At 26.3% G+C, this 15,143-nt stretch overlaps 1 protein-coding gene across 3 annotated transcripts; it reads left to right on the forward strand.

The window, feature by feature from the left end:
• The first annotated feature begins 1,298 nt into the window (after window positions 1-1,298).
• Window positions 1,299-15,018, forward strand: Awh (LIM/homeobox protein arrowhead). Of its 3 annotated transcripts, none has more exons than XM_035881992.2 (5): window positions 1,299-1,501; window positions 12,537-12,754; window positions 13,684-13,932; window positions 14,243-14,413; window positions 14,795-15,018. In XM_035881992.2, exons 1-5 carry the CDS (start codon window positions 1,314-1,316, stop codon window positions 14,860-14,862), a joined length of 894 nt encoding a protein of 297 aa, XP_035737885.2. In that variant the 5' UTR covers window positions 1,299-1,313; the 3' UTR covers window positions 14,863-15,018. The 3 variants fall into 3 exon arrangements, with proteins under 3 accessions (XP_035737885.2, XP_085517029.1, XP_085517030.1); XM_085660903.1 differs by having other exon boundaries at window positions 14,243-14,425; window positions 14,768-14,862; XM_085660904.1 differs by having other exon boundaries at window positions 14,243-14,417; window positions 14,769-14,862.
• Window positions 15,019-15,143: the final 125 nt, after the last annotated feature.

Below are 15,143 nucleotides of genomic sequence, written 5' to 3' on the forward strand. Positions count from 1 at the left end.
AAAAAAAAAATGAAATTGTTTTCTATTTTTAATATTACTATTTCTTCCTTTCTTACAATTTTGTTACGATCATTTATTTTGAATTATTAAATATAGACGGTAATATTTTCGCCATTTTTGAATATTCATTTTTTTATGAAAATCAAAGTTTATTACTCAATGAGTTCATAATAAAATTACTAAAATTAGTATTATTATTATTAATTTATTATTCTGAAATTTAAAAAAAATTATAAACTTAAAAAAAAATTATAAAATTAATAAAAAATAAAATTATAAAGAGAATAAATTGTTTATAAAAATGTTAATATTATTATTATTATTATTAAATAATATTATTATTAAAATAACTAAAACGATGAAATTAAATAAAACTTTTATTTACACTTCAATTTAATTTATCATTATAATAATTATTGTTATTATAAATTTCTTTCATATTTATATTATAGTTTGTCTTTAATATTTATTGTTCTATTATTACCATCATTAGCATTGAAAAATATAATAGTATTAATTTAACTATTGAATAACACATACACATATATAGATACATGTGTGTATATAGTATGTAAATGTATTACGTGAGATTCTGATATAATAAAAAATGGAGGTAGATTCTAAATTTTCTCTTAAATTATTTTAAATATCTTTTTCTTTATATAGGGATATCTGTATATTTTTATCTAATTCATATATATATATATATAAGTTAACATACAAATCATGAAATAAATGATAACATATATACATAAATATAAGATTATAAAAATTTGAAAAAAATAAAATAAAATGAATGTTATAATCGTCATCACTATTTTCAAAATTAACATTTCATAGATGTTTTTTATTTACAAATTTTCTTACTTGTCCCGTTAAACATTCCGTTAAACAGTTTATAGCAACAATATATAATACATAGATTATAATAACAATATAATGACAATGATCTAATGCACATTATATAATTTACAAAAAAAATATACCAAGCCTGATAAAGAATTGTTTTTTAAAATATATAACTTTGAAAATAGATATATAAAAATTTTGGAATTTCAAGATATTCAATATCGCGTTGTACGTCAGTTTTACTTGTATATTATTTAGAGGCTATATTTATTATAAAAAAAAAAAAAAAAAAAAAAATACTGAAACAACACAAAATAAAAAGAAATAAGAACAAAAAGATAGAAAAAAAAATTTTTCTTTATTTATAGACGGAGGTTGAGGATATGAACGGTGATGGCGTGTGCGAAGGTACTGGTACGAGTCTGGGCCCGACGGAAACCACTGGTGGCCTCATCGGATCGGACATGTCTCCTGGTGTAATGGAGTGCGGTGGATGCGGTGAACGCGTCCGAGAACGAACTATTTTGTGCGTTGGCGGGCGTACATGGCACTCGAGGTGTCTTAGGTGTTGCGCTTGTGCCAGACCGTTGCACGATCAACACTCTTGTTTTTTAAGGGGCATGCGACTCTACTGCAGGCACGACTATGCACTGTAAGTCATTTTATTCTTCTTCTTCTTCTTATTTCTTTTTTTATATTACTTTTATATTTTATGTTTCTTGTTATTTTTTATTAAGTTAAGCCATTCATTAAACGGGAAATATTTCATGATAAGTTTTCGTCATTTCTGTTTATTAGGGTATATTAAATGGAGATATTTTGTGATAAATTTTTTAATTTCTTGTGATACATTTTTTAATTTCTAGGATAAGTCAGTTATCAATGTAATAGATTTTTTAGTTATAATTAAGTTAAATATTACAATTTTTTTGAGAAAGGAACTTATTCATCAGGGACATGTTGTGATAGGTTTCTTAGCTATAATTAAGCTTTACAATTTTTTGAAAAAGGTTAAGACACTTATCAAATAGAGGGATATGTTCTAATGAATTTCTTAGAATTATAATATAACAAAATTAAGTTTTTTAATTCATCAATTCTTGAATAAGAAACTTATCAAATAGGGATATCTAATAATAGATTTCTTAATTATAATTAAGTTGACTTTTTCAATTTCTTGGATAAGGATAAAACATTTAACAAATAGAAATGTATTGTAATGAATTTCTTACTTATAATTAAATTAAATTTTTGAATTTTTTAGAAAAGGCTCAAAGATATCAAATAGAAATTTGTTGAATTTTTTAGAATTATAATATAATTAAATTAATATTTTTAATTTTTTAGATAAGGATTAGACATTTTTATCCAATAGAGATACGTTGTAATGAATTTTTTAACTATTATTAAATGAATAGAATATTGAATATCTAGTTATTCTTTAGGTATTTATTTCTCGTCTTGAATAAATTAAATACAAATTGTTTAATAAATATGTCAGTAATAACGAAAATGTTTATTTGTCATATATCTACTGTTACATTGGATCAAAAACGCGTCATTATTATAAAATCACTGTATTAATTGTCAGTTCGAATTCCAATTTGATTATTGTTGTTAAGTATTACGTATTCAGTCTTAATCAAAAAAAGAAAAAACAAGAAAAGAAAGTAAAAAAAAATGCATAAATAGAATGAAAAGCAAAGAACAAAAAAGATAATGAAAGAAAAGTTCATAATAAAAAAGAAATAAAAAGAATCATATGCATACATGACCACGAACACATTTTTCGTGACTCGAACGAGTGAGACATGAAAATTATTGGGTGCCAACGAGATCCTTAGTTTTAATCTAAACAAGAAGGAGAAACGTTCTACTGGTTAATTTGGCAGCCTTGTAGAATACGAAACGTTTCAGAATTGAGTATCGTTGTTCTTCTGATGATACAGATATACGATTTAACCCATACATCTATTACTTGAGAGTGTATGCGTTCGTATAATATGTGCATATTCATTAAGGAAACGCAATTCAGTTAAGTCTCTTGATCTCCGTTGACCAATAAGAATGAGTATTTTGTGGACGACATAAATCGAAAGGGAACACAACGTGTAATTGGCGCCGTTATCGAACCCGCGTTTCGATTCATATACGAGATATCTCCTGGCTTTTCTCAATTTAGTGCCGTACCTGACAGAAACGTAATCGAAATCAATTCGATTAGGTTATAGTTATAATAGAGAGAAAGAAAGAAAAAGATAATTTATCGAACATTTTATTGGACATCTAACGTCGTAGAAATGGTTTATTCAACTTATTTCTAATATTCCTATTATCGTGAATTATTTTGTTGATCTATAAAACTGATTTTATTTAATCCATTGAGATCTGGTTCATTTTTTTTTATACTTTAGAACTGTTAATAGTTGAGAATGGATTACATACATTTTGACATGTATATGAGTGATTACAACGTTCTTGAATACCATCGTTTCACTTCGTGTAATTATATTAGCTGAAAACTTTGATCAATTTATTTAATATTATTCTGTATTTCTTAATTCTGCGTTCAACAATTAACCTGAAACTTTAATTGGATCATGATTTCATTGAGTATCAGATGATTAACCTAAAATTTTTGTCAGATCATAATTTTGTACGGTATTTAAAAATCAACCTAACATTTTTATTATCTCATAATTTTATTGAATACTCATTGATTAACCAAAAACTTTCATTAGTTAACAATATTATTGATTATTCAATGATCAATCCGAAACTTTCATTACTTCACAATTTCATTAAATATATAATTATCAACCTGAAACTTTTATTAATCTATTATTTCATTCTGTATTCCACAATTGATCTAAAATTTTAATTGGGTTCGCGATTTCATTTGATATTAAAATATCAAAAATCAGGTTACAATTTTGTTCTGTATTCAACAATCAACCTGCAATTTTCATTATCTCATAATTTTCTTTGTTGTTCAATGATCAACCCGTAACTATTATTATCAGTTAACAATTTCATCGAGTATTTAAAATTGTCATCTTACAACTTTTTATCAATCCACAATAATATCGAGTACTTATTTATTTTCTATCAGCTCACATATTTCTTATTCAACTATAAATCAGTTTTTGATCTTTCTACAAATTTTGCAAATTTCTTCTCGCATAAGCGTAGCGTTCGTCCATAGAGGATTTCATTTAATCAGGAAGAAAAAGAGAAAAAAAAAGATGAAAGAGAAAAAAAAAAAAGAAATAAAAAGAGAAAAAAGATAAAAAAAATAAAAAAATAAAAAGGAAATAAAAGATTGACTTTCGACTCGACGACGGAACGATGAACTTTGGCATAGAAATGTTCGTTACACGCGATGAGAAAAAGGAACATGCGTGGTCCGCTAGTAGCCTTATGTATGGACGTATCTTTCTTACTCCTTCTCTCTCTCTTTCTCTCTCTCTCTCTCTTTCATTCTCTATCTCTTTCTCTCATAGAAGACCTCGAAGAGCCCGAAATGACTCATCGATTGTATAGACGATCCTCGGCAAAGACTTCCCGAACGTGTTTATCCAACTGTCAATCAGTTAGCACAGTCACCTGGCTCACCAGCCCACCAAAGTCAAGTATCGTGATATCCGATCGCGACGTAAGCTCGATATCGCTGTCGGCATTATCAAACAGGGAAATCGACGAGAGGGAGAGAAGAAATAACAGAGTGAAAAAAAAAAAAGACAAAGTTACTTACGAGTCCAATACGAACTCAGTCGTACAATTCCGTAGAACGTTGTATTATAGTAGATAACTATACGTATAGTAAATATAGTACATAAGTATAACATATTTACGTAATAAATAAATGTAATTATATTTATATAGTTATTATAAATATAACTTGTGGTATAGCAATTTAATAGATTAAAAAAAATATAATTGAGATTGATGATTACTGAAATATTCAATAAAACTATTCTTTATTGAAAAAGTATCTTTAACATATTCAATGAAATTATAAGAATCGATGTAAGCAATGGATTTATACTTCAAATAGAGGATAAAGAATAAAAATAGAGTATTGAGTATAATATTGAGTATAAAATATAGAAAAATGAAACTGGATTGATACAATTTTTAGATCGATTTTTAAATACTCAATGAAATTGTAAACTGATCGAAAATGTCAGATTGATAAAATCCAATGATTATTGAAATTTTTGAAACGATAAAAATTTTCAGGTTGATCATTGAATAGAATAATCATATATAGTTGTGAGCGATAGTAAAGATTACAATTGGATTCATCGAATACCGAATGAAATTGTTCATTGTAGCAATTTTAATTTTTCAATGTAGAAATTAAATTATGGAGTTTGATAGAATAACAATATTTTTCAAGGTTGAAATAAAAATTTTTTTATCGATGAAATTTCCATATCTTCCATATCTTTATATAAGAATAAAAATTATTGTATTTTGTTGGATCGACGAAGAAAGGAACGTATAGAAATCTTTGTCAATATTTTAAAATAAACATTTTTTTTTTTTTTAATCGATAAAATTCCATATCTTCAATATCTTCGTACAAAAATAAAAACTGTTGATCGACGAAATTTCATAATTTAAACGAAGAATGAATTTTGTAGGATCGACGGAGAAAAGGACGAATAGAAAATTGGAAAATAAAAGAACATTGATAATCGATAATCGATAATCGATGAACGACGCGAGAATAATTAACGCGTCTTACGGATAAGAAACGGGCATGCTTTAAGAGAACGAAGATGCGGGAGGTCTTGAGGAATCTGCCGCGTAATTTTTTTGACTGGTGCTTTTCGCCTCGTAATGCTGGCTTACGATGACCCGGTCGACAGGATCCACGACCCGTAGAGTCGTCGACAAGGGATTTTGAAAGATCCGACCTCTTCCTTCGCTCACGCGTGATAAATGATCGAAAACTATACTGAGTGATTCACTAAGCGACATTAACACTAACTCTAACTCTTAAGTCTTTGGCTAACGACCGAAATCCTTTGGAAAGATTAACAGACGAATGGAACGATCGTGTTTTAATATCTATCAAATTAATTGTTATAAAAGAAAAAAAAAATAAATTTTATAAATTGGATTTTAATGTTATTAGAAATTATTCTTTATGGATGATTAGAAAAGTAATTAGATTTTATTATAAATTATTATTATTATTAATGTTATTATCTCTGTCTAGAAATCTTCGATACGTTTGAAAATTGTATATTGTTAACGTCAATATAATACGAAACTGTTTTTTAGTAATTATTAGAAAATAAAAATCTAATGTCAGTATTATCTGAAATTTTTTTTATGGATGATTAGAAAAAGAATTAAATTGATTATACATTATTTTCATTATCTCTGTGTCTAGAAATCTTCATCAGATTTCAAAAATTGTATATATCTAAGTAATATTATCTGAAATTTTTTGTATGTATGATTAGACTAAAAAATTAGATTATTTACAAATTATTCTTATTATATCTGTGCCAAAATATTGATCACATTTGAAAATTGTATATCTTAACGTCCGTATGACAGGAAAATTTCTTTAGAAATAATGAAAACTATGTTAATGTCAGTATTATTTGAAATTTTATTTATGAATGATTAGAAAAAAGATTAAATTAGTTATAAATTATTATTACTATCTCTGTTCAGAAATCTTGATTACGTTTAAAAATTGAATATATATTTACATCAGTATTATTCGAAAGTTTTTTTAGAAATAATTACAAAAAAAAAAAAAATTATATCATTTATTAATTATTATAATTATTTTTATGAGATTTGACAAGTTTTATTTTTTACATTAAGAATAATAATACATACTGAATGATGTTAAATCTTGTCAAAATATAGAAACAACATCAGTCATATTTCTGTCAATGTAAAATTCAGATCTCTGATTTATCTACCGTAGGCGTGACGTTTCTCCTTAACACAAGGAATATACGCAACACTACATAACCCATCGAATTAGAATATCCACCATCAAGAAACAATAGGATCAGAAGTACAACTTGCTCGATCAAAATAAAACTCTAATCAAATAAAATGTTTACTTAAGACCTATGCTCATAATAAAAGCATCCTTATAATATTAAATTCTTTATAAATTGATATATAATTATTCAATAAATATAATAAATATCAATATAATATAAATTAAATTATTAAAATATTACACGCCGACGTTACTTAACATCTCAATATATAAATACGAAATAATAAAATATTATTAAATATTTTTACATTTTATATTATTAAATTAATAAATATAAAATATTATATATTTAATACAAAAGAAACATGTGTAAAATAATATATTATTAAAATGTTTACATTTTATATTATTAAATTACCAAACATAAAATATATATGTAAAATGAAAAATATAATTAAAATATATAATAACAAGTATAATAAAAAGTATGAAAAAAGTAAATAAAAGATATAAAAAACAAAATAAAAAAATGAAAAATTCTAATAAATTAGAACATATTATATTGGATAATAGGCAAAAACAGGCAAATAGGCAAACAGACAAATAACAGGCAAGTACTCCTTTGGGACCAGTTACCACCCTCGAGGTGTCAGGCCCACCAGGGTAGTCGCGTGGCCTCATAAGATATCCCAGCGTGGGGGCGGAAAGGTCTGACTCGCGTCTGTTCGTGCTTAGAACGTTGGTAGTAGTCCAATGAAACCGGACGAGGAATCGGGATGCACTTTCCGTGTTCATGAATATGATAATGGGCTAATGGCCGGCTAGTCGTTGTTTAATTACCGCTCGAAGCACACACATCGAGTTAAGAAAGGTGGAGTGGGGGAAGACAGAAAGAGACAGATACAGAGAAAGAAAGAGTGAGAGAAAGAATAAGAGAAAAAGAGATAAAGAGAGAGAGAGAGAGAGAGAGAGAGAGAGAGAGAGAGAGAGAGAGAGTAGAAGAAAGATTCTCCAGTGCCATTCATCTAGCTATACGTGCGTGTGTCTTGTAGCATGCTCGTGTCGCTGCCGGTACATGGCTACCGTTTACATCGGGACTAAACCTACCATCTTCTCGGGCCTGTATCTTTTTTTCTTTATTTTGTTTTCTTTTTCTTTCTATTCGTTTTTCGTTTTTTCTTCCCGTTTTTTCTTCGTGATTTATCTTTCTTTCTCGCGCTCTCTTCCTCCGAGAGAAATTTTTGTTCTTTACTTTTGCGTCTTTCGTTTTTCTCTCTTTCTTTATTCGTTCCTTTTTTTTTATATTTTTCCCTTTTTTCTTTTGTTACCTTTTTTTTTTGTTTTCTTTTTCTCTTTTTATTCTTTTTTTTTCCCCCATTTATTTTTCTTATTCCTTCTTTTAAACTTCCTTTTTATTTTCTTTTTTTTTTCTTTTTTGTTTTTTTTTAATCTATTTTTCTCTATTCCAAGAAAGAAATGCCCCGAATTCACGACGAAGTAATTTATTTCTTCGATTTTTTTTAACTTCGGTACCAATATTAAGTTGATATAAAATGTATTTTTTTGCTTTGTTTTTCTCTCTTTTCTTTTTTGGAAAGTTGATACACGTAGATACAAATATAATTTGTGAACTTTAATATGCATGTTCGCATATTAATCGTTTATAAAAATTGCAAGTAATGATGAATTTGAGAATTTATGTGGAAACATTTATTTCATTAATTATTTGTCTTTGTTAAATGGGTTTCAATTTAATTAAAGTTGTTACATATTTATAATCTTTTTTGTTTACAATTTATAAATTGTTAAAATTTATAATCTCTTTTATGAAAATTTTAAAAAATGTTTGGAGAATTATTGTAATGTATTTAATACTTTGTTCTTTGTTTTTTATGTCTCTTTAAATCACTGATAAAATAATTAATTATTTGTTAAATAATTATTTATTAAATTATTAATTATTTTATTATTAAAATTACAGAAATTTTAGAAAATAATTGTAAGATCCTTCGTTGATCCTGATTGATGAGTGACCTCAATTTTTTCTAGACATTTTCGAAAATCAATCATCCATAAAAATCGCAAAAAATTAATACTGTTGATTTAAAAAAAAAAAAGAAAAAAAATTGTAGAAGAAATTAAAAAAAAAGAAATAAAGTCGATAGGGACATAATCATTTATTACTAATGCAATTGTTAATAAAAATCGATGGTTAATAAATCAAATGATTAAAAAAAAAAAAAATTATAAAATTTTACACTCTTTCGAATATTATAATCCGGACGTATACAATTAATAAATTTAATTACTTTTATTCTTATCGTGTATAAATAATGATCGTCGGAGAAAAAAATAGAAGAAGAAGAAAAAAAAGTAGAAAAAGAAAGAAAGAAAGAATGAAAAAAAAAATGCAGCAAAAGTTTAAAAATTAGAATTAATTATTACCGATCTTCCATCAAATTATACAAGTGTGTTACCACAAACGAATAAATCGCGAATATGAATATTCGAAATAATATGTTGCATACATGAAGCATACCGAAAGAGGAACGATCTCAGCTCGCTTTTCACGTCCTAAAGGAGATAATAAATGACCGTGAAACACGCGGCACATTGGTTGGCTACTTACTTCGAGTAGAAGACTGTTCAGGTCTTTTTAAAAAGATTTCTCTCTCTCTCTTTCTTTCTCTCTGTCTCTCTTTCTCTCCCCCGCTCTCTCAAGTCGCCATAAGACTTTATTTTATTTCTTATAAGAAGTAGTATCTCTGGTCTATTCCTTCTACCCAACTAAACGGAGGTCTTATCTAATCGTAAGAGTTGGAACTTGGAGAACCAAAAGGAACCTATGTGAAATCGTTTCAGCCTCGACCATTTTTTTATTTTCTCTTTTGTCCTTTTTGTTTTTCAACTTTTTTCTTTTTTTTTCCTTCTTCTTCTCCTCCTTCTTTGTGAACGCATACATGCGTGTGTGCGCGTGTGATTATGCGTGCATGTCTGCAAAGAAGCCGGAGATTACGAGCCGCTTTCATTTCACGGCAATACACCCTCTTACGATTCCTCCCGCCTTTCTCCTCCACCCTCTCTCTTCCCTCATCTACCCTCTCTCGCCAACTCTTCCCAATGTCTTACGCTTTCTACTTTGCGATTATATCGGTAATTAATGCGAGACATCGCTAAGACTTTTCTTTTACCAGCCGATTCATTTCTCTCCAATGTTCCAGGTTCTTTACTCTTCTTCTCTAGACTAATAAAAAATGCCTCCTAACAAACGCGAAAGGTATCAAATTAAATTCAACGCCTCGAGGGATATTATTGACCTATGGATTTAAAAAGGGAGAAAAAAGAAAGGAAAAAAGGAGAAAAAGAAACGAAAAGAAAGAAAAAGAGAAAAAAGAGGAACGAAAAAACTCATTACAAAATTCGATATCGTTCACAGGAAACTTATTAATTATATGCGGATTAAACGAGCTCAAAGTTCGTGATTTAACTACGATCATTTTATGGTTCTCCATTGAATTTTGGAATTTGTGAAGATCGATGATATCTTCTTCTTAGAATCATTGAATATTTAATTTTCGTTTCCTTTTTCTTTTTTTTTGTTTTTTTGTTATTAATATTAATATTATTATTATTGTTGTTGTTATTATTATTATTATTATTATTATTATTATTATTATTATTATTATTATTATTATTATTGTTATTATTATTATTATTATTATTATTATTATTATTATTATTATTATTATTATTATTATTATTATTAATGAGTTTATTGTGAGTTTATAATAAATTATATTTTGAATGAATATTTTACTACGAAACTAATTAAAATCTGTATTTATTAGGTACATCTAACGTGTTCGTTGTTAGATATAAGATTCGTTAACTGTTCTATTATTGTTCCACTGTTGTTATAACTTTATTTATTCATTTTTATATTTATAATTTTGAAATAATATATAAACTCTTACTGGAATTTTTTCTTTTTTTTCTTTTTCTTTTATACGTTCAGAAAGAATATATTACAAAAGAAAATTATATATATATAATAAATATATATAATTAAAATATATAATAAAATATATATAATTAAAATTAACAACATTACAATTTTAAAATAAGAACATTATATTATTATTTTATTATTATATTATATTATATATACCATTCAGAAGATACAGAATATTAAGATACAGATCATTAAATTTAAAAGTCTTTTAAGAGTTATTATTTATGAAACCATTTTCAAATTTTTATATTTGCAATTTTATATAATATATTGTTACAATCACAATCACGAATTTTTTAAATATTTTTATAGAAATAAATAATAAAAGTATGTTGTTAAAATTGATACATTTTAACTTATAAAAATTATATTAATAAAAAAATATTATATCAAAATATATATAAAGTGTCCTAACGAAAACGAGTGTTCATCCGGATTATTATGAAATTTAATGATATTTTCGAAAAACGTCAGATCAATTTTGTTTCCAAGAACAAATCCTTATCATAAAGTCATCCAGTTTAGACTAACCTCCAAAGAAGGATGACAAAATCAAAAATGTTCAATCAAAAATCAAAAATCAAAAATGTTAAATGGCAATAATGGTCAAGAGACGTATCATTTGAAAATTCTTTTAATTTTCTTTACAATAATGCCATTGATGTTTTTATTTAAATCAAGTTTTCGAAAAAATGCTTTTCAACATTTAAAGTGCAATAAAATGCAAATATATATATATACATATATATATATATTTTATTATTATTTATATTTATCTTATTATTATTATTTATGTATATATATATCATTCTTAATATATATGTACATATATTTTCATCTCTGTAATTTTAAATTGTAAATCACGAAATTGATTAGAACGTATGTGCATCGATAATGGAGTTAAATTCACAGAAAGAAAGTCTTGCATGTAAAATATTCGTACGAGACGATCCCTAATAAATTGCAATGAATGCATTCCACTAAGCACGCGACTCTACTAAACATTTTTTTTTTGCTTTTAATCCGTCTATGCAGCTGCGAGTTCGCGTAATTTATCAATGCCGGATATTCTCTATTATATGAATTTACGAATAACTAAAAATATTATTGTATTATATGTAAAAATAAACATAAATAATATAATGATATATGAGACACACGCATTCAGATTTGAATTGCTGCAATTTTTTATAATTTTTTTCAATTTTTATATATCAATTAGTACTTTATTTTCATTATTTATATAATAACTTAATTTAATCTCTTATTAATTTATATGTATATATGTATATACATACATATTTAAATTTATATATATATACTTTACATATATATGTTTATGTATTTTATGTAATTTATATATATAAAGTATATATATATATATATATATATATATATATATAAATTACATAAAATACATAAACAATTGTCATCGAAATTGTTGTTTATTTTATATATTTGTTCGCGTATATTGAACTATTTAAAATAATAAAAATTTTATTAAATAAACAAAAAAAAAAAGAAAGAAAAAAAAGAACGAAAATTGTATTAGTCGAATAATTCAATAAACAATTATGTCAAATACTAAAATGAAAAAAAGAAATAAAACAAAACAAAAAAAAACACAAATCTTGATTAATTCAATCAATTAATTCAACGTGTTGTTCGTCAATAAAATATTGTATTTTTCAGAACATTCGGTGCTAAATGCGCGAAATGCGGACGAAGCGTAGGCGCAGGTGATTGGGTTAGAAGAGCCCGAGAACGGGTTTATCATTTAGCCTGTTTCGCCTGCGACGCCTGTTCACGTCAATTGTCGACAGGGGAGCAATTCGCTCTCTTAGATGCACGATTACTCTGCAAAGCTCACTATTTGGATGTCATCGAAGGCAACAATACTTCATCCGATGGTGAGGATGCCCAGAAATTATAGTAAATCAATTTTTACGGTATAAACACAGAAAACTATTTCAATCAAAAAATGATTTCTCTTAATCAAATGTTGTCATTCAGATGATAAATCAAATGATTAATAATATTAATAAATCTTTCATTTCAGTCAGTGACTATGAAGATGATTTAATTCATATTGGATATGTAAATCAATGTAATAAAAGACATAGATGATATATATGTGTATATATATATATTAATTTAAATAGATTTTTAATTAGAATTATGTCATTTTCATAATTGCTGACATGTTTGTTTAATAATACAATAAAATACGCTGTTATTTGTAATGGGATAAGCGATAATCGGTACTCTGATGTTAAAATATTTGATTTGATAGATCATTTCAATATTTTATATTGAAATAAACAACACAATCTAATATTAATTTATATTATCTATAAAATTAATATATTGATTATAATTAATGCACAGATATATATATATATATATATATATATATATATATATATTAAAATTAATTTATATATAAAAATATTATATATATATATATATATATATATATATATATATTAAAATTAATTTATACATGGAAATATTATATACATATATATATATATATATATATATATGGGTATACATACATATTATACATAGTAAAACTTAGCTGTTTAATAAACAACTCAATAGTGTACAATTATTTGTACACATATACACACACATATATATACGTAATAATAGTGATGTTTATTTGGATATTACTGTTCTCTTCACACATATAAAAATTATTAAAAATTATTATTTTATTCATCATTGCATCGAACAGATTCAAAAATTATACAAATAAAAATTTTGCAGTAAAACCCTCCGATGATCACGATTAAGTATAAAACCATGGGAGCAAAACTAATTGGTACTTTCGCAGAAGGCGGTGACTCCGAGAGCGGTCACAAGGGTGGTAACAAAGCAAAGAGGGTAAGGACAACGTTCACCGAGGAACAACTTTCTGTTCTCCAAGCTAACTTCCAATTGGACAGCAATCCTGATGGTCAGGATTTAGAAAGGATAGCACACGTGACAGGATTGAGCAAGAGGGTGACACAAGTATGGTTTCAAAATTCTAGAGCGAGACAAAAGAAGCATCTTCATACGGGAAAAATGAAAGGCCAGCATGGTATGCTGTTCCTCTATTTTGTTGCATTTCTTAGGAATTTTTTTACGATTTTTCTCTTCTTTATTTTTTTTTCTTTCTTTTTTTTTGTTTTGTTTTATTTCTTTTACACGACTAGAAGAATAGTTTTTAAATCATGTTTTCTAAATCCATTCACCATTGTTTATAAATAAATAAATAAATAAATAAATAAGCAAATTTTTATAAATTTTGTTAATCATTTCTTTTAATAAATCTAATTTTTTTTTATAAATATTATTTAATATAAATAAAATTTTTTAATAAATTTAATTCGTCTCATTGACGATTACAGTACACCAATCCCCGCCAAATTCAACAACATCACCGGCCGACTTTGGTCGACACATCAATTTACACCTGACTTATTCCTTTCAACATCAGCAACATCAGCATAGTCAGCAACCGGTGCAACTCAGTCCAGCCGTCTGTAAAAGTCCCACGCCTTCGATCTATCATAATCACGGTATGGCTTCGAATTTTTAAATTATTTTTATTTGTTCTTAAAAAAAAAAAAAAAGAAAACCAAAATAATAACGAATCAAGCGAAGTATAAAATAAATGGTAAGAATTCAAAAAAAAAAAAAAATACATACAAATTCAAATAAAAAGAAAAGAAAAAAAAATTTATAAGATTCTAGACAATTTACAAGATTACACTAGACATTTACAAGATTTTCTTTTTTATGCCATTTAAATCAGATAAAAAAAAAAAATTAAAAAAAAGATAAAAGAAAAAAAATGATTCAAGCGATTTTTCTTATTCCTTTTTTCTAATAACGGTATCCAAGCGCTATGTTTAAAATTGAAATAGCCTAATCTTTTAAAATCTCTACATGTTCTTTAGGTTCGGAACAGTCAATGGATGAACTCTCACAGGACTCCATGATGTTGTCGATGCCGAACGAAGTATAATTAGCGCCGTTGGATCGATTACGTATTTGTAAATACTCTTTTTATCTACTTCTTATCATCCGAAGAAACGTTAGCTTCAGTTTTAGCGCTATTTCCGGATGGGCCTTCCAACGGCGCGTTATATTTTAATTTATCTTAGAACTCGTCACGAATCTAAGGTACACTTTCCATCCTCTTTCTCTCTCTCTCTCTCTCTTTTTCTCTCATTTTCTCATTCTCTCTCTCTCTCTTTCTTTTTCTCTCTCTCTTTCTCCTTTTATCATTATACCCCTCTCTCCTCT

The sequence above is a fragment of the Vespa mandarinia genome, chromosome 13 (genome assembly GCF_050613455.1).
Source record: "Vespa mandarinia isolate Hongniang chromosome 13, ASM5061345v1, whole genome shotgun sequence".
Lineage (NCBI taxonomy): Eukaryota > Metazoa > Arthropoda > Insecta > Hymenoptera > Vespidae > Vespa > Vespa mandarinia.

What these genes read in the sequence shown, in the direction of transcription:
- Awh (XM_085660903.1), top strand. Translation starts at nt 1,314, where the DNA reads ATGTCTCCTGGTGTAATGGAGTGCGGTGGATGCGGTGAACGCGTCCGA. An exon ending in TGCAGGCACGACTATGCACT is followed by an intron (nt 1,502 to 12,536) that starts GTAAGTCATTTT and finishes TGTATTTTTCAG; the next exon opens with AACATTCGGTGCTAAATGCG. An exon ending in CAACAATACTTCATCCGATG is followed by an intron (nt 12,755 to 13,683) that starts GTGAGGATGCCC and finishes GTACTTTCGCAG; the next exon opens with AAGGCGGTGACTCCGAGAGC.